The sequence below is a fragment of the Capsella rubella genome, unplaced genomic scaffold (assembly GCF_000375325.1).
Source record: "Capsella rubella cultivar Monte Gargano unplaced genomic scaffold, Caprub1_0 scaffold_3, whole genome shotgun sequence".
Taxonomy (NCBI): domain Eukaryota; kingdom Viridiplantae; phylum Streptophyta; class Magnoliopsida; order Brassicales; family Brassicaceae; genus Capsella; species Capsella rubella.
The window spans coordinates 8,566,336-8,589,262 of NW_006238921.1; the positions used below are offsets into that span (position 1 = coordinate 8,566,336).

General features: G+C 34.1%; 4 protein-coding genes and 1 pseudogene across 5 annotated transcripts in view; 3 read left to right on the plus strand and 2 right to left on the minus strand.

Annotated features, from left to right (window-relative positions):
• The window catches only part of LOC17891785 (PH, RCC1 and FYVE domains-containing protein 1), a 3,942-nt gene extending 1,604 nt beyond the window's left edge, over positions 1-2,338 (plus strand). The window contains exons 7-9 of one of the 2 annotated variants that reach the window (XM_023786769.1): positions 1-1,435; positions 1,531-1,677; positions 1,796-2,338. The exon at positions 1-1,435 is cut by the window's left edge and continues 2 nt beyond it. In XM_023786769.1, the coding sequence (XP_023642537.1) occupies positions 1-1,435; positions 1,531-1,677; positions 1,796-2,338 (2,125 nt within the window). The remainder of the gene's footprint in view (positions 1,436-1,530; positions 1,678-1,795) is intronic. The other variant, XM_006300228.2, reaches the window with a different exon arrangement.
• A 3,992-nt stretch (positions 2,339-6,330) lies between these two features.
• LOC17890958 (protein LIGHT-DEPENDENT SHORT HYPOCOTYLS 4) lies at positions 6,331-7,791 on the plus strand. The gene is made up of 2 exons (XM_006298544.2): positions 6,331-6,789; positions 7,264-7,791. Exons 1-2 carry the CDS (start codon positions 6,499-6,501, stop codon positions 7,564-7,566), a joined length of 594 nt encoding a protein of 197 aa, XP_006298606.1. The 5' UTR covers positions 6,331-6,498; the 3' UTR covers positions 7,567-7,791.
• Positions 7,792-10,084: 2,293 nt separating this feature from the next.
• LOC17893514 (probable methyltransferase PMT1) lies at positions 10,085-13,568 on the plus strand. Its single transcript, XM_023786052.1, has 8 exons — positions 10,085-10,335; positions 10,853-11,131; positions 11,226-11,390; positions 11,470-11,652; positions 11,730-12,324; positions 12,458-12,570; positions 12,665-12,885; positions 12,973-13,568. The coding sequence occupies exons 2-8, from the start codon at positions 10,892-10,894 to the stop codon at positions 13,289-13,291; spliced, it is 1,836 nt and encodes a 611-aa protein (XP_023641820.1). The 5' UTR covers positions 10,085-10,335; positions 10,853-10,891; the 3' UTR covers positions 13,292-13,568.
• An 881-nt stretch (positions 13,569-14,449) lies between these two features.
• LOC17893410 (defensin-like protein 260) lies at positions 14,450-15,069 on the minus strand. The gene is made up of 2 exons (XM_006300126.2): positions 14,938-15,069; positions 14,450-14,844 (listed from the first exon to the last, which is right to left on the minus strand). The coding sequence occupies exons 1-2, from the start codon at positions 14,993-14,995 to the stop codon at positions 14,567-14,569; spliced, it is 336 nt and encodes a 111-aa protein (XP_006300188.1). The 5' UTR covers positions 14,996-15,069; the 3' UTR covers positions 14,450-14,566.
• A 950-nt stretch (positions 15,070-16,019) lies between these two features.
• On the minus strand, positions 16,020-19,410 carry LOC17893928 (annotated as a pseudogene).
• Positions 19,411-22,927: the final 3,517 nt, after the last annotated feature.

Below are 22,927 nucleotides of genomic sequence, written 5' to 3' on the forward strand. Positions count from 1 at the left end.
TATTAGCCATTGGATACCTAAAAGAGTCTCTGGTCCACTAGAAGGTCTTCAAGTGCTTTCAGTTGCTTGTGGAACATGGCACTCAGCTGTAGCTACTGCAAACGGGAAGCTATTCACGTTTGGTGATGGAGCATTTGGAGTTTTAGGTCATGGAAATAGAGAAAGTGTTTCATATCCTAAGGAAGTACAGTCATTGAACGGTTTAAAAACAGTGAAGGTAGCTTGTAGTGTTTGGCATACCGCGGCGATTGTAGAAGTTATGGGTCAGACCGGTACAAGTATGTCTTCTAGGAAGTTGTTTACTTGGGGTGATGGTGACAAAAACAGGTTAGGACATGGAAACAAAGAGACTTACTTGTTTCCAACTTGTGTCTCTTCTCTTATTGACTACAACTTTCATAAGATTGCTTGTGGGCATACATTTACAGTCGCACTCACAACATCAGGACATGTTTTTACTATGGGTGGTACTGCACATGGTCAGCTAGGTAACTCAGTATCTGATGGTAAGTTACCTTGCTTAGTACAAGATCGATTGGTTGGAGAATTCGTCGAAGAAATCGCGTGCGGTGATCAGCATGTCGCGGTTTTGACTTCTAGAAGTGAAGTCTTCACATGGGGAAGAGGTGCTAATGGAAGATTAGGACATGGAGATACAGAGGATAAAAGAACACCAACTTTAGTTGAAGCCTTGAGAGACAGGCATGTGAAAAGTTTATCTTGCGGCTCAAACTTCACATCGAGTATATGTATACATAAGTGGGTATCTGGAGCGGATCAATCAATATGCTCTGGATGTCGTCAAGCATTTGGATTTACTAGAAAGAGACATAATTGTTATAACTGTGGTTTAGTCCATTGTCATGCTTGTAGCTCAAAGAAAGCTTTAAAAGCAGCATTAGCTCCAACTCCAGGGAAACCACATCGAGTATGTGATGCATGTTACAGTAAACTTAAAGCAGCAGAGTCTGGTTATACCTCTAATGCAAACAGAAACAATGTTGCATCTTCTAGTCGGTCAGTAGATGGATCGGTAAGAATTGATAAAGAAACAACAAGAACATCGAAAGTTCTCTTGTCCGCAGCTACAAATTCAGTTAGGTCATCGTTAAAGCATGGATCCATACCTGAGTCTTCTAATGCACGTGCCTCACAAGTTCCATCTCTCCAGCAACTTAAAGACATTGCTTTCCCGAGTCCGCTTAGCGCCATTCAAAATGCTTTCAAACCTGTTGTTGCTCCTAGTACTACTCCACCACGTCTACTTGTTGTTGGACAATCATGTCCATCACCACCTCCACCTGTAAGATCTTCCTCTCCTTATGCAAGAAGACAGAGCCCTCCACGCACTTCTGGATTTTCAAGGAGTGTTGTTGATAGTTTGAAAAAGACTAATGAAGTTATGAACCAAGAAATGACAAAGTTGCAGAGTCAGGTATCTTTTATTTATCATTTCTTTGTTCAGTCACAAAACACTAACAATATAATAAACCTAGCTTGTTATTGAAACAACTTTCTCAAAATGTTTAGGTCAAGAATTTGAAACAAAGATGTAATAATCAAGGGACAGAGATTGAGAGATTCCAAAAAGCAGCTAAAGAAGCTTATGAAGTAGCTGCAAAACAATCGTCCAAGCACAAAGCTGCAACAGAAGCACTTAAGTCTGTAGCAGAACAGGTTTGCTCCATCTCTGGTTTAGTAATAAAATCTCATAAACTCAAAAAGAGATTAAATACAATTTTTTTCACCCAAAAACATATTCATTGGAGAGTTATGTTTTGTTTTCATGTTTCAGTTGAAAGGGTTAAAGGATAAATTACCTCCAGAAGAGAGTGAAGCATTTGAATCTATTAACTCTCAAGCTGAAGCTTATCTAAACGCAAACGAAACATCAGAAACACTTACAACTTCGGGACAAGAACAACAAGAAACATATTCTTCTACAAATACATACCAAGATCAAAAAGTATCATCCAACTCAAGTATAACGGAGACATCGAATTCATCAAGGCCACAGAGTTCAGAAGCTTCATCATCAAGAACAAGTGGGAAAGAAAGCAAAGAACAATTTGAGCCTGGTGTTTATGTGACTTATGAGGTAGACATGCATGGTAACAAGATCTTCCGACGAGTTAGGTTTAGTAAAAAAAGATTTGATGAGCAGCAAGCAGAAGATTGGTGGACTAAAAACAAAGAGAGGTTGCTTAAATGTTATAGTTCGACTTCAACAACATCATCGAATCCAACAGCTTCTGACTCACCTATCGCTCCTCCACCTCCGTCTGATTTGTCAGAACCTGAGCAGAACAACGAGAAGGAGCCAGATTCTGAAACCTAACCATGCATATATATGTGTAAGTTTCTTTATTTTTTTTATTTATTTTTCATTTGTATCAAATACAAGGAATAGTGGAGTAGTCATTGCTGGTACATTGTTGCATGTTACCACAAATATGAGATTTCGAGAAATTTTAAGGTGTTTATTTTTCTTTTTTTTCTTTAACTACTTTGACGTTAGATAATGAACAGTTATGAAATATGAATGTAATTTCCAAAATAAGTATTTTATAACGCGCTCTATTGATGTTTGGGCGTTATATAATGATAACGTTCTAATTTCCTAATATGGAAGTTTAATTAAAATATTTAATCTACATACAACAATAATCCTCTGCATGCTTTTATATGTTTGTTGACATGAAACCTCTAGTTTTGTGGATGTTGATTGGATAATCCCAAGCCACAGGACCACGCCCTGCGCCTCAAATAGTTAGGCATAAGAATACATTAATGTTTAGTTGCTGACAAATATGATTAACTTGCCAAGAAAGCATCTAAATTGATCACATGTCTCTGGTTTATCTACTCTTGCATTATATAATCTTTTGCTCTTGCATTAACCTGTCAAGAAAGCATCTGAATTGACCATCGTCTCTTCTCTTCCAGCTTCAACAAATAGTGGTAACAACGAAGCAGTAGACAGTGTGCAATATGATCTAGATGCTCCATCTGATGCGGTTTATGTCCCGTGTCTTGTTTGAAGAATATCAAAGCAAAGAAATGAGGATGTTACGTCGACATCAATAAGGTTATGAGGCTTTTACCTTGTCTGAAAGAGAGACTGTTTCAAAGTCCATGGGACTATTTTTCCTCCTTCATTGTCTCTCTGAGAAGTGAGATATAGATTTTTTTTCAACCATTGAAACTAAGTTTTGCTCCAACAAAAAAAAAAATGAATACCATACTCGTTGTCTTATAAAAGTTTGAACAGTTCAAATGTAATTTTTGGAATAAAGAATGTAACGAGTGTTTGATTAATACTGTTTAATTTAAATTATTTGTAACGAATCGTTTTAGGGATTGGTTTGGTTCCAAAAAGCAAGAACAGCAATAATTAATCATTGTACGGAAAAAAGTTGAATGGGTTAATAAGTTAACTGTTTGTGTTCAGATAACTTTTCCGCTAATTACTCAATTATCGTACTCGTTATCAATATGAGACTATAGCTCTCCTTGCTTCCACGATAAGTACATTGAGCAATTATTGTATGTCTCAATTGTTAAATCATACTCCTATATATAGAAAACAAAGATGGACATATTTTGATTATATTTCGTTGGATACATATGTAACTTTTGAATTTTGAGGATAGCAACAAAGAACTTTATTTTTTTTTTGGGTATCAACTATCAAGAAACAAAGAACTTTGTCACATCTACTTGTTTTTTTTTTTTTTTAAATTTAGCACTATTGATGGATTTTTAATTATTTGATATATAAAGCTGTAATGGCAAAAACCAAAATACATAACAATAGTATATTTAGGTTTAGTTCTTGGGTTTTGTTTGGTTTTTTGTATGGATGTAGTTTGTATAAAGTTTTTATTTCTCAAAAATATTTCATGTTGAATCTATTGTTTATGGACTCCAGAGCTCTTTAAACTATTGTTTATGGATTCCGGGAGTGCTTTAAATTTGCTAGCTTTGGTTGTTGAAGGGATGCATTCAATTCCGGTTTTTGTATATATATGACAAAAACATACATATGAGTTTATGACTAATATGTATTATAGACTTCTTTTATAAAAATAACAAAAGTGTATGATAGGGTTACATATTCAGTGGACAATTACTCTTTTTGGTTAGAAATTAGAATAAAATAAGTGGGCTATATAGCCTATAGCATATATAAGATAAAGATATCCCCACCACCAAATGTAGCATAAAGAGAAGCTTCATGTCATTGCTATTAATGGAATCAAGAGCCATCAACTATAGACTAGATGTATTAAAACAAAACTATAGAGTGAGTACAAGTCTAATAACTAAATAGAGGATATGAAGATAACCCTAATCCAAAAAATAAAAAATCTAATGATCTTAGAGCAACCTCATTGCAGAGATTTAAGTTATATCTTAGCTAATTAATCAAAAAAATTTAAAGCAAAAACATAATTAATTACCAAGATATCGTATCTTGGAGAAGATATAGAAGAGAGGGTAAGATACAGCTACATGTCACGTTTCTATTGGTTAGAAGAAGAAATATAAAAAAAAAACAATAATTCATTTCTCATAGAAGAGAGGGTAAGATACAGATACGTGTATGTTTTAAAATTTTAATAATTCAATAATATTATTATGTTTTTAATAATTAAATTCTTATTATGTTTTGTATATTTTAAAGTTTTTATAATCTAATAATATTATTATGTTTTTAATAATTATTTTTTTTCCTAAAATACTATACTTAAGAACCTACCATTAATCAACCAAAAAAACATATAACAAGCAATCATATCTTATACTCTCTACTAATTCAATTAATTAATAAACTACTCTTAAGATACCATAATTAAATCTCTGCAATGAGGTTGCTCTTAGACCATCATTTCTTAACAAATATTATATAATGACTTATATAATAAATCTTAACAAATCTTATATAATGACTCTTATATAATAGCCTCTCTTAACAAATTTTAACTTTATAAGCTCAATAATTTCTATGGTCAAATGAAAAAACTGGTTTGTACAATCTATACCATAGCTAGAAAACTAATAATTTCAATATGATTTATATTCTAGATTTCTCTCTCTTTTTTTTTTCCAATAACAATAGCATTATCATTATATATTCTGTAAAAAGTTAACTTCGGTTGCTAAATAAACACAACTTTAAGAAAAATTATAAGTCTATTTTTTTTTTTTTTGTAAAAGAGAGAAAATATCCAAAAAGAAAGAAACCAAAGTGAAAAAAAAATATAACATGGTCCACAATGACATGAAAATAGAACAGTAAGATTTGATTGATTGACTCAACATTTCTCCTTCCTTTATTAAGTAAACCATTCAAAAATCACACTCCACTGCTCTCTCTTCTTCTTCTTTTTTCCCTCTCTGTCCCCATCCAGTTTTGTACCTCTGCTACAAGTTACCCCTTTGGCCCCCTAACTTCTTTCAGGAGCAATCTCGTCTTTTCACTCCAGCAGGTGTTGTCCACTCATCACCAAGAACCAAAAAGCCATCGTCTTCACTCGTCACTATATTCCTTTCTCTGCCCACCCTAGTCTCTCTACCTCTAACTAGTTGTGTATATCGTTGATCACTTTGATTTGATTCCATCCAATTTAACTATAAACTACTGTATTTGTCTAGATTTTGTATAGAAGTGTGGTAAAATGAATCATTACATTATAAATTGTTTGCATTTTTGGTGTAAGAGACCATCCTATTCCTACCTCTCAAGAACTCACTTGTCCATTGGTTTGGAGTGAGTTTTTGTGGTTATGATTATTCCGCACTTTGCATATATTATAGACACTATTGTTTGAAAGACCATACGAGCCGGAACATATGTGATTTTGTCTACCACGGACACTAAGCAAACTTATTTGCACTATCATATATTAACAACATTCACGCACAAAAATGTGTTTTGAATGACCTATTACGTATACCAAAAGTGTTTGCTATTCGGTGCCAAACCAAGAACATGGCATGGCACACTAAACATTTGTGAATGTGTAAATTTGATAAAAACCATCATACATTTTTTTTACTAAAAAGAAAACTTTAAGCATTTGAACAAGTAAAAACTATAATTTATATCTTATATAGTTTATAATTTAACCAACCATACCCCTTTAATCCTCATCAGCCGAAACTATTCAAAGTCTTCTTACACAACAATAGTGATTTAAGATATATACGTAACATGTTTAGTAGTGTTTTAACTCAATCTCTATACATTGCATTATTATCTATTCCACTGTTATTAGTCAAGTCAAGCAAAAGCTTAAATGAGAAACAAATATATATAATTCCTAATTTATATGTTTGCATTCAACTCAATCTTTACAGCAATGACTCCGATACCCTCTCCTCTTCTTTTTTCCTCCCACCATCTTCCCTTATCAACTTAAAGAACTCATAAAGCTCCTCTCATATCTTCATCATAACCTAGATACAAATCTTGAATTATCAGATCTTGATATCATGGATCCTATCCTCGGCTTTATGGGCGCAACAAACATATCACATAACACAAACCTCATGATCGCCGCCGCAGCTGCAGCCACCACCACGACCACCTCCTCATCTTCCTCCTCTTCCTCCGGTGGCTCCGGGACTAACCAGCTGAGCAGGTACGAGAATCAGAAGAGAAGAGATTGGAACACTTTTGGACAGTACCTACGCAACCACCGTCCACCACTTTCTCTCTCTCGTTGCAGTGGTGCTCATGTTCTTGAATTCCTCAGGTACCTCGACCAATTCGGCAAGACCAAGGTAAAAAAATTTACACATACATATATTAATATATCTCTTACATCAAGATACACTTTGTGATAAGTTTCCACTGATATAGATCCAAATGAATAAACCCTATCTCTCTAATTTGGGTTTCTTTGACCTAAAAACCTAAAATCGAATAAGGTTATTATTGATGTATTGTATTATTATTCTCACAAACGAGAGGTTAGTCTCAATGATATACATTTATTAATCTTACTTAAGGTTAATCTATCATATATTTTCATCTATATATCACCGACAAATAGTTTTTCAATATGATTGTTAATTGTATTTATTCATAAAGTTAACTCAATCATTATAAGCAAATAATTTTTAAGTATAAAAGATATGGTCTATGATGATAGTTGTATATATGTATATTCTATGATGAATCATCCTAGCTAGAACGTTATATATAGATTAAAGATGCTGAAGTTATAACGCCAACTTTGATCTTTGTATCTCCAGGTTCACACAAACCTATGTCCGTTCTTTGGACACCCAAACCCACCAGCACCATGTGCCTGTCCACTCCGACAAGCCTGGGGTAGTCTTGACGCACTCATTGGTCGTCTTAGAGCTGCTTTCGAAGAGAACGGTGGTTCACCAGAGACGAACCCTTTTGGTGCACGAGCCGTTCGACTCTACCTAAGGGAAGTGCGTGACTCGCAGGCTAAAGCACGTGGGATCAGCTATGAAAAGAAGAAGCGGAAGCGACCTCCTCCACCACTACCACCGCCTCAGCCGGTGATTTCTACTAGCCCTAATTAGTACGTAGTACTAAGTCATGAGTAAGATGTTTCAATGAAGTACGTTTGTTTTACAACTTTTATAGTATTTTGTCAATGACGAACATGCACAAGTTGTTTTAAAGCCACATGCCCTTTTCTTTTCCTAATCCTTTATTTGGCAAGCTAAAGATTTTGTTTATTTTTCTTGTGTTAAATAAATTTGTAATCCTTTTGCTTTGCCTCACATAAAAAATGGATTAGTATATTTATGATACATACATTAGACAAGTCATAAGTTTTATCTTAAGAGTAATTATAGCGTATTATCTTAAGAAAAATGAAAAAATGAAAATAATACGCTCCTTTTACAGAATTTAACTATGACAAAGTTGTAGTTATGTTGGTTTTTTCTATGGTTTATAAAACTTGATAGTACTTATATCGAAGTTTTTGATGATCAAGAAGAACCTCATTTCTATAGTTATAAACAAAAACCCTATAAATTGTTTGTTATGCATATATTGAAAAATTTATACAAGCACTAGCTAATGTTTTGGGTGTGCATCGGACACGAACTTTATGTTAATTTTTTAATTTACGGATCTCACAGCAAGACCAAATATTGATTAGTAGTAATATACTAGTATTAGTTTTGGTTTGTCTTATACTAGTTGATATTTCCGGTGTAAATTTCTTCATAAGTGGCCTCTCTCTAATCGTAGAAGACCAATAACTTATAATATAAGTTGTGAATATTATTGTAGTTTCGATAAGACGTGACAAAAGAAAGATATGCAGAATCAAATGGTTGTTCATGTCTTTTCATGGCTCTGTGTGTACGTATGCCTTCCTTTGTAGTGTCCTAAATTGGTAGGGAATTGGCAAATCATTCAGTTTCTTGTCCTTGTTACTAAAAAGTCTTTGCCTTTCTTTATCTCACAAAACTATATATTAGTACTACATGGGTTAAATTCGTTATCTCATTTATAAAGTATTGATATTTTGTTCATCATACTTAACAATGTAAAAAACTTTTTCTTTTCTTTTCTTTTTACAAACAATATGGTATCTTTATTGATCAAATATCATATAGTTTTGAATCTTGGGATGTTATAAAATGTAAGAACTGCAAAAAACTATGTCGTACGTATCTAACGTTATACATTGACGATGAATGAATGAAACATAACGCATACGAGTGCACGTGGAAATAGTAAGAAGACAACAAATTTGCTCCTAGTCATATATATTACAAATTAGTATCAATATATAAATTGTTAGTCAATAATTATCATATGATATGACCAAAATAGTGGTAACAACAAGATAAAAAAGGAAACAATACAATACAAATATACAATACACGAAAGAGTGAAGAAGATTTGATATGTAGGTGGACCAAAGCGGGTCAGACGGCATCACACGCTCTCACCGTCTCATTTGTCATTTCATGTCAGAACTCAGAAGCTCTCTCTGCTCAAAACGATAATGGAGAAAGAAAAAGAAAGAAAACGAAACAACAAGTTTTGCCTAAAAGACATTAAAGTCTTTTTCTCCTTCGTTAGATCTTCAAGACGTGTTTTGATCTCTCTGCCCTATCATCTCTCTACTTGTGTTGTTTCCTCCTCTCTTCTTGGAATGTTTTACTCAAAATGTTATAAAGCCCATTTTCATTTACAGGCCTTTAGAATTAGACCATAACCGATTTGTACATATCTCTCAACTTAGTGATTTTATTCGTGAAGTTGTTTACTAAATTTTCAAATTTAGAAAAATTAAAGTTTAGTATAATTCGACTCTTAAGAAAAAAAAAAAAAAAAAAAACCATGTGGATGGATCAACCACCACTTTCAAAAAGGTATGTTTTTTTTTGGTATTTGTCCATTTCGGTATATCAAAGTTTGGCCATTAATAAAAAAAAAACCTAACAATGATAACATTTATGGGACTAAAAGGTCTTAACAAATTTTATGTTTTTGATTGACAAATTGTAGTAGTGAACAAAGTTGTGATATACCTAAACATATCTTGATGATCGAATAAAATTTAAAATACCCATTTCAATACAACGAACAATATACATACAAAATTCTTAAACAAACCATTTACAAATGGAAACGATTTAGGAAAAGATTTCGAAATAACATGTTATTTAATGTAATATCTAAACATTTAAACTCTAGTAGTATAATGAATTATATAAATCATTCTCCTAACTTTGGTTGCATACTTAACTAACCAACTAAAGGAGTATTAAAATTGAAATAAGTCAACTAATGGACATGTGTAACCAAATCGAGTCATTTATTTTCTTCCTAGTAACATTCACTCACTAATAAAAAAGCGTAGATCCCTAGAGGCAAACAAACAAAGTCATGAATTAAATCATAAAACTAAAATCTCATATTTTCATGTTACAGAAACAAAAATAAATATATATCACCGACACACACACAGAAATAATTACTACTAAAAAAATAATTTAAATTCAACGAAAATTTTCAATGGGAATAATAATTAAAAAAAGAAAAAAAAACGAATTTGACGCTTTTTTTTTTTTTTTCTCTTTGTTTGCTTTTGTTCGTACGAATCCCAATATAGGACCAAAGGAGACGAAGAAGAAGAAGAAGAAGCAGTCTCTGAAACTTCTTCTACTACAGATCCGAATCTTACTCTCTCTCACTATTTGAATGACCTTATACGATTTTTGCATCTCTCTCTCTCTCTCTCTCTCTCTCTCTCTCTCTCTCGCTCGATCTTGATCTGTTTGTTTTTGTATTCGTCTCTTCCAAATCTCGAAGCTTAACTGGTGAGTGAGTTCTTTTGATTCGCTTTTCTCTTCATTCCATTTCCATTCGTCTTGTATCTCTGAAGCTTGATTCGGAACAACTAGGTTTTTTGTAATTCGTTTACGCTTTGAGTAACTTTTTTGGAATTTCCAAAATCGATTTTGTTTTGTGCGTAATTTGTGTCGTATTGTAGTTTTTGTGTTGTTGTTGTTGTTGTTGTTTCGGTATTTGTTGAATCAGATCCATGATTAGCAACTTTAAGATTGTTAATGGCATGAGCCAGGATCTAATCTTTTGATAGAAAGGAATTAACTCCAACAAGCTCGTTATGGGAATTGTGTTTATGTTAGTGTGAAAACTAAGTGTTAGTAGTTATCTTTGGTGATTGTATAATACTTGGTGAGGCCTAGATGATCATTTCTTCGTGATAGTTGGTTCTTGGATGCTTGTCCTGTGTTTGTAGACTTAACCAGCATTGTTGAAATTGGAAAACTAATAAATGGTTCTTGATATTGAACTTTTGATTTTTTTTTTTTTAATCTCTTTTTTTGAGTAATCACTAATACACAAAAGGCGATGAGGGGGAGATCAGATGGAGGGAAGAAAAAGCCGGTGATTGTTTTGGTCTGTGTTGCAGCGGTAGTACTTGTTTTTGTATATTTGTTCTTTGGGTCCTCTAACCATGGGGCATCAGCTATTGAGTATGGGAGGAAACTTGGGTTGAGTGGGGATGACGATGATACCAAGAAGGATGAGACTTCTAGCTCGTTTTATGTAGAAGATGGAGGCAATGGTTTCACACCAAGAAGCTTTCCTGTGAGTTATTAGACTATTCTTACTCTTCTTTATTCCAATGGATGATTAGACTGTGGGGTTTAATATTGTTATTACTCCTTTTTTTCTTACAAAGGTGTGTGATGATCGGCACTCTGAGCTTATTCCTTGCTTAGATAGGAATCTCATATACCAAATGAGATTGAAGCTGGACTTGTCTTTGATGGAGCACTATGAACGCCATTGTCCTCCTCCTGAAAGGCGATTTAACTGTTTGATTCCTCCTCCTCCAGGATATAAGGTGGGTCATTTCTCTAGCTCTGTTGATGTAATCAGTGTCTTGACATATTTTAAAGCTAATTTTCTGTCAATATGTCTAGATTCCAATCAAATGGCCGAAAAGCAGAGACGAAGTTTGGAAAGTGAATATTCCTCATACTCACCTTGCACATGAGAAGTCTGACCAAAACTGGATGGTTGTCAAAGGAGAAAAAATCAATTTCCCTGGCGGAGGCACACATTTTCACTATGGTGCTGATAAGTATATTGCATCAATGGCAAATGTAAAGCAGCTACTAATTCTTTTGTGCAACAGAGATAAGCCTTCTTCAATTACTGATAAGAATCTTTTATATTGCAGATGCTTAAATTTCCAAACAATATTTTGAACAATGGGGGAAGGCTGAGGACATTTCTTGATGTTGGCTGTGGTGTTGCAAGTTTTGGAGGTTATCTTCTTGCATCAGAAATTATGACAATGTCCTTGGCACCCAATGATGTTCATCAGAACCAAATCCAATTTGCTCTTGAGAGAGGGATTCCTGCATACCTCGGCGTTCTAGGGACCAAGAGGCTCCCATACCCAAGCAGATCCTTTGAACTTGCTCACTGTTCGCGTTGCCGAATCGATTGGCTTCAAAGAGATGGTATTCTTCTTCTCGAGCTAGACAGGGTGCTAAGACCTGGTGGCTATTTCGCATATTCATCTCCAGAAGCGTATGCACAAGATGAAGAGGACCTCAGAATATGGAGAGAAATGAGTGCTCTTGTGGGGCGTATGTGTTGGACAATAGCTGCCAAAAGGAATCAAACTGTAATTTGGCAAAAACCTTTGACAAACGATTGTTATTTGGAAAGAGAACCTGGAACCCAGCCTCCTCTTTGCAATTCTGACAGTGACCCCGATGCTGTGTATGGTGTAAACATGGAAGCCTGCATTACTCAATACAGTGACCGTGAGTTTTCATTCTTCTCGTTACATTCAATCGACAGAGCATATAATTCCGTATAAATAACTCCACACGCTTGTGACATTGCATATCTGTGAGCATATAGGCTTACTATTTCATTTTTCAATGTTTCTATTAGATGACCACAAATCCAAGGGAAGTGCATTGGCTCCATGGCCTGCTCGATTAACCTCTCCTCCTCCTCGGCTAGCTGATTTTGGCTATTCCACTGACATGTTTGAGAAGGATACGGTATGTTATACCCATAACATTTTTTATTTGTTGCAATTGAAGCTCAAATAGTATAAAGATTATATTAACCTTATATTATTGGTTGCCCATACAGGAAACTTGGAGGCAGAGAGTAGATACTTATTGGGATCTGTTGAGTCCAAAAATTCAATCAGACACTGTGAGGAACATAATGGACATGAAAGCAAGCATGGGTTCCTTTGCTGCTGCTCTGAAAGAAAAAGATGTTTGGGTTATGAATGTTGTTCCTGAAAATGGACCAAACACACTTAAACTAATATACGACAGAGGCCTGATGGGAGCTGTTCACAGCTGGTCTGTTTCTCCTCTAACCTTTCACTTCATCAAAATCCATTAGTAATATATGTTCCTCTATGATTTATCATATTATTCATATCGCAGGTGTGAAGCGTTCTCAACTTACCCGAGGACTTACGATTTACTCCACGCTTGGGACATCATATCTGATATAAGGAAGAGAAGTTGCAGTGCAGAGGATTTGTTGTTGGAGATGGACCGTATACTTCGTCCAAGCGGTTTCATACTCATAAGAGACAAACAATCCGTGATCGACCTCGTGAAGAAGTATCTCAAGGCTTTGCATTGGGAAGCAGTTGAAACTAAGACAGCACCAGAATCAGACCAAGACTCAGACAATGTCATACTCATTGTCCAGAAGAAGTTGTGGTTGACAAGTGAAAGCCTCAGAGATATGGAGTGATGAATAAAGAATGAGGTCAAAAACTGCCTCAAAACATGAAAAAAAAAAACCAAAAATCACAATAGATTTCTTGGGGAGAACCTAATCGAAACATACAACGAAGAAAATTCGTTTTATAGCGGCAATTTTTTAACGTTCTTTTTCTCTTAAAATCTTTCTTTCTTTTACATATTATTCATATACAGTATGTTGTTTGTCATTGTTGGGTAGAGATGACTTAAAGTTTCCTATCAATTTAAAACTCTTTTTTGGTGCAACTTATGTATTAAATCGTCGATTAATAGATTTATAAAACAATTATCATTGCTTCATTAAACCTAATCCAAAAATCTTGGATGATGAAGAATCATCTCTTCAAGATCTTTAGTTGTGATGAATGAATTGAGAAAGATACAAAGAAGAAGAAGCGTGATAGTAACAAAGGCATGCGTGTAATTTACTTAGTCCCCCCATTATCTATATAACTCAAGAAGTAACTTTACTGTTGTTGGAAGAAAGCTTTTTAGGTTATGCAGCAAATTAATAGAACGCTTTCACCATGATTCTTTTGGGAAGCTAATTTTATGGGTTCAGAACAGAGAAAACACATGGCATATACTTGGAATTGGGTCATAACTCTTTGAGGGAAGCAGTGTGTATGTATCACGCCATCCCACCGTTCTTGCAGGAGCACCGCACATGCCGTTGCGGCCGAAGGTCAATGTCCCTGCAGGTGGGAGCTTATGCTCTCCTCCTTTAATGCCCCACTCAACAACAGGTTCAACAAAGTTAACTCCATAACCACTAGTCCATGTTACTGTCATCTATAGACAAACTCATCTTTTACTACTTTGGTTCAATAGCACATAAAATGATTACCAAAAGGGTTGTAGAATCTTACTTCATCATCCCATTCTCTGCCTAGTGCTAATCGCGAGTTAGCTGGTGGATTTGGGTTCTTAAAAGCTACTTTGTTTGAGATTGCCACAAGCTTTGGCTATAACAAGGAAAATAAGCAAAACCAAGGAATGGTTAAAGATGAAGCTAAAAAAGCTAGAAAAAGACTTTGTTTCATCAACGGCCAATTTGCATGACACTATGGACTATAATTCACATTTACATTCCCTAAAATTGCTTAAATTTAGGGAAGTTAAGTTTTTTTTAATGTTTAAAGCAAAAGAAATAAATATTCATATGTTTATTTTTATTAATAAGAAGCATTCATCATATGCGAAATTGTACAAACCGAGTTTTCTTTTAAATTGCCAATTTGCAATACCCTTTGCTTTGAACATTTCATGTTGCAATCGGTATCTGTTGGAAATGAACATTATTATTATCCATAACGTTAACCATTTTACAAAGGCATTCGCATTGGTTGCTGCAAAAACCTCCACCATATGGGCAAGGCTGCTTACAATCACTATCCTTTTTACAACAAGGAGGTGGTGGACCGCGTTCATCACGGCCACCACCACCACCACCACCATGGCAGCCGCTGCATCTTGGTTTTTTGGGTGTATGAGAGTTTTGGTTGAGAAAACTTTCATTATTATGAATGCTAACTCCATTTTCTGCATATATATAAATGGAGATGTTATTACATGCACAAGTCATACATGCACAATTCCTCTTTAATTTTTTTCTGTTTAGATGTTATTACTTACGAATGACAGCAACAAGTAGAGAAACCAATAACAAAAGCTTAAACGAAACCGCTTCCATTCTTAAAGTAGATGCTTTCTTCCCTTCCTCACTGGTGAAGTTTTTTTTCCTTTGGCAAAACTTTTTTTGATGGTGAATTTTGATATTTTCTTCCAATTTTGTTTCATTTTTTATAGTCTAATTTTGGTAATGGTTGAACCACAAAATCTGAGGGGTGTAATCATAAAATTCTGGAATATTTTTTAGATTTAAGAAATTTTGGATTTTTTCCCATAATTATTTTTTGGATTTTGAGTAAACAAAATTTCGGATTTTGGATTTTCTCTTTCTAAAATGGAGAAATAGTTTGTGTTTGGTGAGATTTAAAGGAATTAATAGTTAGGTGATTTTAGAAGATTTGTAGTAAAAAGGGTGTATAGAATTAAAGCTTTAAAAGATTTTTTGAAATTTAAGAAATTATGGCTTTTGAGTAAGTTATGTGAGTTTTATAATACTTTTGTTGAATTGTTAACTTTGTATTTTATTTTTTAAAATAATAAATAGTTTGTGATTTGGTGAGATTAAAAATAATAATATTGGGTATTTTTTCTATGAAGTTTTTAGAAGAGAATAAGAAATAAGAATTTGATTTTTTCTTCTTTGACTACACGTGGAAATTTTGTTAGTGTAATTACCATGGGATTCATTTCACTAACAAAAAACAATTATTATTAATAACTATTTACTTTTGGAAGTTAAATCCCCAAAATCTTTATGTAAACAATGTTCCCGGTTTTTGGCTCATTTGAGTCTAATATATGAAAGTTGTTGAAAAACAAAACCCCCAATAAACCCCAATAAACATCGAAATAAAATAGAAGAAGGAAAGCTATTGTAATGTATGACGAGGTAAGATGTGTATTTGTTGATTAACTATGATGGTTCTTTAAAGTTCATTTTACGAAGTGAACTAGTGATGCCCAAGTCAAATAATGTTCTAAAAATTCTATTGTCCACCTCAAACCATTCTGTTTTCTCACAAAACTAAACTCTGGATGCCTTAGTGGTTCCAGTGCTCTGTAATTGAAAGCATGCAACAACAAGATGAACCAAATGTCCAATTTTGCAATGCTATGGGTTAACAAGAGAGCAAACACCAACTATAGAGAGTTTAAACCAAACAGTATCTACTTTGGTATCCGCTGAAAAAGAAGTGGTACATGTGAAGCATTGAAAGATCCAAGTAGCAAAACATTACAATTTTATTCATTAGCTACAAAAGGGCTTGAGCGTTTTTATTATCTTCAAGATTCCTAAAAGGCAAGCGTTGTTGCCGGACAGCTATCGAACGCGCACGCCAAGATGTCTTTGTACTCCCTTGAAATCTTGAACGAGTCGTGGTTATTTCCGTCGTCGCTTCTTTTGTATTCGAAGAGAAGGTTGTTGTGATCAATCGCCGTAAGTGTGACAAACCCATGATCCCTATCGCTGGACAAACTCCAGACCGGTTGCGCGATAAAGAAGTAATCCAAGTTGGCTGCTCCACCTCCAGCAACAACGTGGATTGTCCCATTCAATGGACCCTCATACTGTGTCTTTTCAGAACGCATGCAAGTGCCCTACAAAAGGGTAATTGAAAACTCAAATCTTTTGGCATGAAAACAATCTTTGATATGCTGAATATGATAATTTTCTTTTTTTTTTAACCTGGTAAACAGGGCATGTCCTCTCGTACTGATGTGCGTGGCCATAGACAGCTATGTCGACCTTGTATTTTTGCCAGAGCTTCTGAAGGCTGTCTCTTCCCATTGGTTCCCCGTAAGAACCTTCTGCACCATATGTATTCGCTGAGGAATAGCCGAGCACGCGATGAGCTAAGAATATCAGCCACGGCTGCTTTTGCCTGTCAACTGATGCGAAGCAGTGCTCTATGAAGTTGTATTGCTCTTTCCTTCTCTCCAGTCTAGTTCTGTGTTGGCTACGCAAAACCTGAACATTCCATAGTCAATCAAGTACCAAAACTTGGCTCTGTTTTGAGCAGGAACGTAGAACATTGTCTGTGCTGGTACACCACATTCTCCTCCAGAATCTAGACCATGATAGAAAGATCCGGAGTTGGGCCAGACACGGTCATGGTTTCCGCTGCACAATGGATTACCAGCAGTCACTTTTAACGAACCAGAAAGGTTGCAATTTTATCAAGAAAAAAACGCAGACCTTGCAATCATGTATGGAACAGTGGAAGCAATTGGCTCAATTTGTGCTGTGAACTTATCCCACTGGGAAAGGTATCCATTTGCATAACTGATATCTCCAATGTGGAAAACTGCATCAGTACCTTGTAGAAGTCGAATAAGCTGCCTTGTCGTGTTGAGAGAAGCGTGTTGGAAATCTTTGTACTCATTTGAGCCATCAACTTCAGCCTGCACCAATGAACATGAAAGCTGTGAATACAGTTATTTCAACGAACAATATGGTAAGAAAAAGAGTGGAAAATGTAATTTGGACTAAAAAATCAAACCGTTCCCATGCTGCCGAAGATCATAACTTGCTGCAAAGAATCTTGGCCAGGAAAAGGAGGAGAGTTAAATTCATACTCTTTACCCCAGAGGAGTGCACCACTGTACAATCGATGTCCGACTTTATAGGTATACCTATATATATTATTCAAACAAAAGTATTAGTGATTGATATATGCATACCAGATTACTTTGTGATGCTGATTCGTCATTTCAGAACAGAATAACAAACTTGGAATTAGGCCACAACTCTTTGAGAAAAGCTGTGTGTATGTATCCGGGATCACGCCATCCCACTGTTCTTGCAGGAGGCCCTGTTAAATCAGAACAAGCGGCAATGTTACTAATGTGTGTGTGGGTTGTAAGTATGGGTTTTGAGGTTATAACGGATCTACACACCACACATGCTGTTTCGCCCGAATGTCAAAGTCCCAGCAGGTGACCGTTTACGATCTTCTTTTGTAATGCCCCATTCGACAAACGGTTCTGCAAAGTCGATTCCATAACCACTAGTCCAGGTCACCGTCATCTGCTTAAAACAAGTTTTACAAAACCCATAATTTACTCTTTGTATCAGTACTAGAGAAAGAATAACCAAAAGGGGTTTCTAAATCTTACTTCATCCCATTCTCTGCCTAGCGCCAGTCGCGGATAAACTGGTGCCTTGGGGTTCTGAAAGACTACTCTGTTTGAGATGGCCACAAGCTTTGACTAGCAGACAGGGAGAAAACAAAACCAAACGATTGGTTAAATTAGAAGCTAAAAAACCTGTAAATCTAAAGACTCTTGTGGGTGAATGATCGTTACATTGAAAAAACCGCCAGAGAAGAGTCCGAAGGAAAAGTCCGCTCTCTGTTTGATGAGTTGTAGCTTCAAGGAAGCATTCCCTGTACTTATGTAGTCTGGGTTGCTATAATTAGCATATTGAAACTGTGATGAGGAAGGGGGGGGGGGGGGAAACTTTAAGATTCATCAAGAAGCATAAAACTCATTTTAACATGATGAGGAAAATACCTTGATAGGTGCAGAACACAGTCGAGGTGGATCGATGTAATCGGTTTCTGCAGCACAACTCGAAGCACTGTAGAAACAAACAAAAAAGGTGCAAGTGCAATGCAAAGCTTTTATCATATCAAAACTAAACCTTTTAACTAGAAGGTGTGTTATATATACTTGAAATCTGCAGGAGAAAACACTCCGATCCAGTCATCCTCTGATGGGTGGGGAGAACTATATTCCACCAGCACCCAATCACTATGTCTACCCTGAAAATAAGCACTGAAAGTTAGATCAAAGGTGGTAAATTAAGAGTTTGCATGATATTAAAAAAAGGAGAAATTATAAATCCTTTTTACATCAGTTCCAAGAACTGTTGGAGAGGCTTTGACATAAGCTTCTTCATTCAGCTCAAATAATGTCTTGTGGATCGCAATTGTTGACAAAGGTTGGTCTCCATGAGACTTGCCCTCTTGAATAGCTCCAATAAGTAACACAATATTCATCAAGACAGTAACAAGCTTTCTCATGTCTCACAAGAAGAGCCTGAAACAAAAAGAACCACCCAAAAGACGAAGAATATGATAACTGTGTTCTAAAAACTGGATTCTAAAATAGAATGAGCATTACCAGTAACACCCACAACAAGAGTGAACTCAGCCGATGCAGTGATAGAAGAGAAAGGAAAGATGAGTGACGAAATGAGAAACTAAAATGCGTATATATATATATATATATATATAGTTCGAAATGGGTTCTGGTAAGCAACATTTTTCAAGGTTGTAAGGTTCAGACGTCTTAGTCGACAGACACAGTCATAAAGCATATAAAGACATGATCAAACAATAGCACTAACATTGTTTTCAGACACTTTGGTGCCATGTTGTTTTAAGTTTTCCTGAATTCAGATACTCAAATTCCAAAAGGGATCGTTTCCGTGTAGACGGTAATAAACGTACCTTTACAGTGCTGCTTTCTTGATTTTTGTAGAAACCCATTTTTTCAAGATTCCACGATGTTTGAGATGGGTTTAGCTTGACGACAAATGTGAAGCCATGGAAGTCCGTACAACAAACAAAGAATGACGATGAATCAAGTCACCTTTTTAGGGGTAATGGAATCATCAGCGAGTCTTGAGTAGTTTTAGTTGTCAATTACTAGTGATCGATTACTTTTCTGAGACTGGACCCGATTTGCGTTCACAATTGGGTCAGTGGCTTATTCAATTGCAATTGAAACGGCCCAATCCTAAGCCCATCGTTTAGTTTGTGTTTTTGTGAGTCTCTTCTTCTCTTTGTAAATTTTATACATTAGAAGCAACGAAAGCTTTAAACTTGCCTTTGTGAATTAACTAAGCTTTAAGCTTTAAATTTTCTTCTCCTTTCTCCTTTCTCTTTCACTGCCAAATTTTCTAAACCCACAATAATGCGAAATTTCGAGAGTTTTTAATTTCGAGTGTTTATAAATGTACACTACTAACCATTGCTTCATTAAACCTAAGACCAAAAACCTTGGATGATGAAGAATCATCTCTTCAAGCTCTTTAGTTGTGATGAATGAATAGAGAAAGATACAAAGAAGAAGAAGGCGTGATAGTAACAAAGGCATGCGTGTAATTTACTTAGTCCCCCCATTATCTTATATAACTCGAGAACTAACTTTACTGTTGTTGGAAGAAAGCTTTTTTAGGTTATGTCCCAAGCAAAATTGAAGATAAAATTGATTATATTCTATGAGACAAAAAAGTGATATAATTAAGAATAATTGCATTTGATGATTAGAACATTTTATTATTTGGTCCTAAAGTGAAAACTAAAAAACATGTGAAAGCGTTTTACAAAATTTTGTTGTCTCGTGGACACAAAGTTGAAGTTGTTGTCTACTTCTCTAAGTTACCCTCCCATTATCTATGCCCACACACTTTCTTGATTTTATATACTCTAATCCAAATAATTTGATTTCAGCTAAAATTATAAAGAAAATATGTGAAATGATAAGCATGAAGATTTCATTTAGGTGAAATGTTTGCTAGATGGTATTTAAAATGTTTTAAAAAGAGTACATAAAATATTTTGGGCACATGACTTAATGCAAAATTTATTAGTTGTATCATTTAAGATTTTATTTAATATATCTGTATTTTTTGGTATTATAATGAATAAGACATTAAACATCAATATACAATCCAAAATAATAGGTGGAAATCAAAGTCTCTTTAATATTTTTCTTTGGTATATTTTATCCGCTGATCTGATTAGCTTCAATATAAACGCTCCATAGTGCTAGAAAACCGAATTACTCTTATTACTTGGTGTTCTAGATGATTTCATACATATTAAGAAAACAATTAAATTTTTCTGCTTCACTCCTAATTAATACATTATTTTCTTTAATATAAATAATTAATAAATTTAAAAGCATGGTCAAAACTGGAAATTTGTAAAAAATTGCATTGAAAATCTAAAACGACAAGTAATATAAAACAAAATTTTGAAGATGAGATAAGTATTTTTAACTATTTCTTTACATTGACTGTTAAAATATACTATGAAAAAAAAAAAAAGTAGTGGTTTCTGTTTTTGTTTTCGTATTACTATTAGTGGAACCGCTGCAATTATATATACTCGTTACGTATTGAATTAGTGATATTAATAAGTTTTATGAATAGTAGAATACATATAAATTTATTTTAAGAAAAAATAAAATATGAATGTGATACATACCTACAAAGTTTGGCAAACACAAAATGGTCCCCGAAGTGTTACTCTCCCCCACCTCAAAGCTGTTCATAACGCCCTTCAAAGATTGTGAAGATCAAAAACCCTTATCTTCTTCAAAACTCTTTAAATGTTTTTTTTTTCTTCTCTAAAGATAAAGATGCTTTTTTTTTTTTTCCTTTGAATTCGGATTGTTGTGGCGCATATTTTCAAAGTTTATAATCTGTAGAATTTAGGAACCAAAATTTCAAAGGAAGCACATAACGTTTTCTTCATAATTTTAAAGGTTAAATAGAATATTAAAAATAAAATTAAAATAGAAATCACTAAAATACTTGATTCCTCAAATTGAAAGTGTTGAAAGTGGTTTTTCAAAGTGAAGGGTCATAGCATGCAAATAAAAACAAGAGCAAAAGAGTGGAGTCTATTTATTTTAATTTAAAAAGATTGGAAATTTGAATTTCATTTTACAAGACTATAATGAAAGAAAAGAAAATTAATTTTAATTATATAAATTATCTTACAAAAATGAAATTTATCTTTTATTTTTTTGACGAATTAACTTTTAATTATATTTTGGTTTGTAATGAAAAAAAATAGTATTCTACTATCAATAGTAAAATGAACTTAATTTAATATGAAGATTTTGTGAAAAATATATAATATAAAAGTTTCCTCCACATTCATTTTTGGTATGCCCGAGTTTTTTTAAATTCGCCAAGAATGGAACTAATAATATTGGAGAAAAACACTAAAAATTTGAGACAAAATTACAAAAGAGCATTCAGTAGTTAGTTGGAAAGCTTAGGACCATGCTGGTTTAGAAGAAGTGCCACGGGCGTGATGCATACTGCTTCTTCAGCGGACATCAAGGCTTTTAAACCTTTTACATCTTTGTGTTAATTTTCTTGTCAACATGTTTTATTGATATAAAAATCATGTAGAATTAGTGCACTAGTGTTTACAAAAAGCTAACACATATGTTTTTATATTTATGAGTTAAAAGAACTAAAACATCAGTTCTTTATTCAATTTGAACATGATGAACAGTATCAGTTGGGTCACACTCCAAAGTCCAAAGGTTTTCTAATTTTCTTAACAAATTTAATTATTGACTATTGGCATGAATATATTGTGCTTTATAATTAATTTCATCTGTTATGTATACACTAAATGCTTTGAATAGATGTTACGGTTAGTGTTCACTAATTCATTTACGGTTTAGTCTATTCTATTTTTGGGACGGACAACAAACTGTTGCAAACTCATTTTATTTTAATGTAAAAATAGTCCATAATTGGTCCGCAACAGTATTTCTTCTATTTTTTCCGCATCATAAATATTATAGTAAATAAAAAACGTTCCAATCTATAGATGATTTTATCCGCTTAAACTACAATAGCCAATATAACTCAAAACAACTAAATGTTTTACCAAATTTTATTATCTTAATGATTCCGGAATACTAAAGTTATCAAAAAATTTTAAAAAGCTCTTTTATCTTAATGTCATTTAGTCTAAGTTTAAATTCTTTGTAGGCCGAATAATACATCTTCTGGAATATTAAATTATCAAAATATTATAATTAGGGAGACTTCAATGATTTAGGTTGAAGTAAGTGAGGTATTTATATAAAATCTATATATGTCTACGTCAAGATAAGGTAACATATGTTTTTAATAAAACTCGAGATCTATAAAAAATTAAAACTCTCTAATCCCATCATTAATGTCAAATATTTCAGATTAAACCAATTCCCAAAAGTGTACAAAAACCATTTT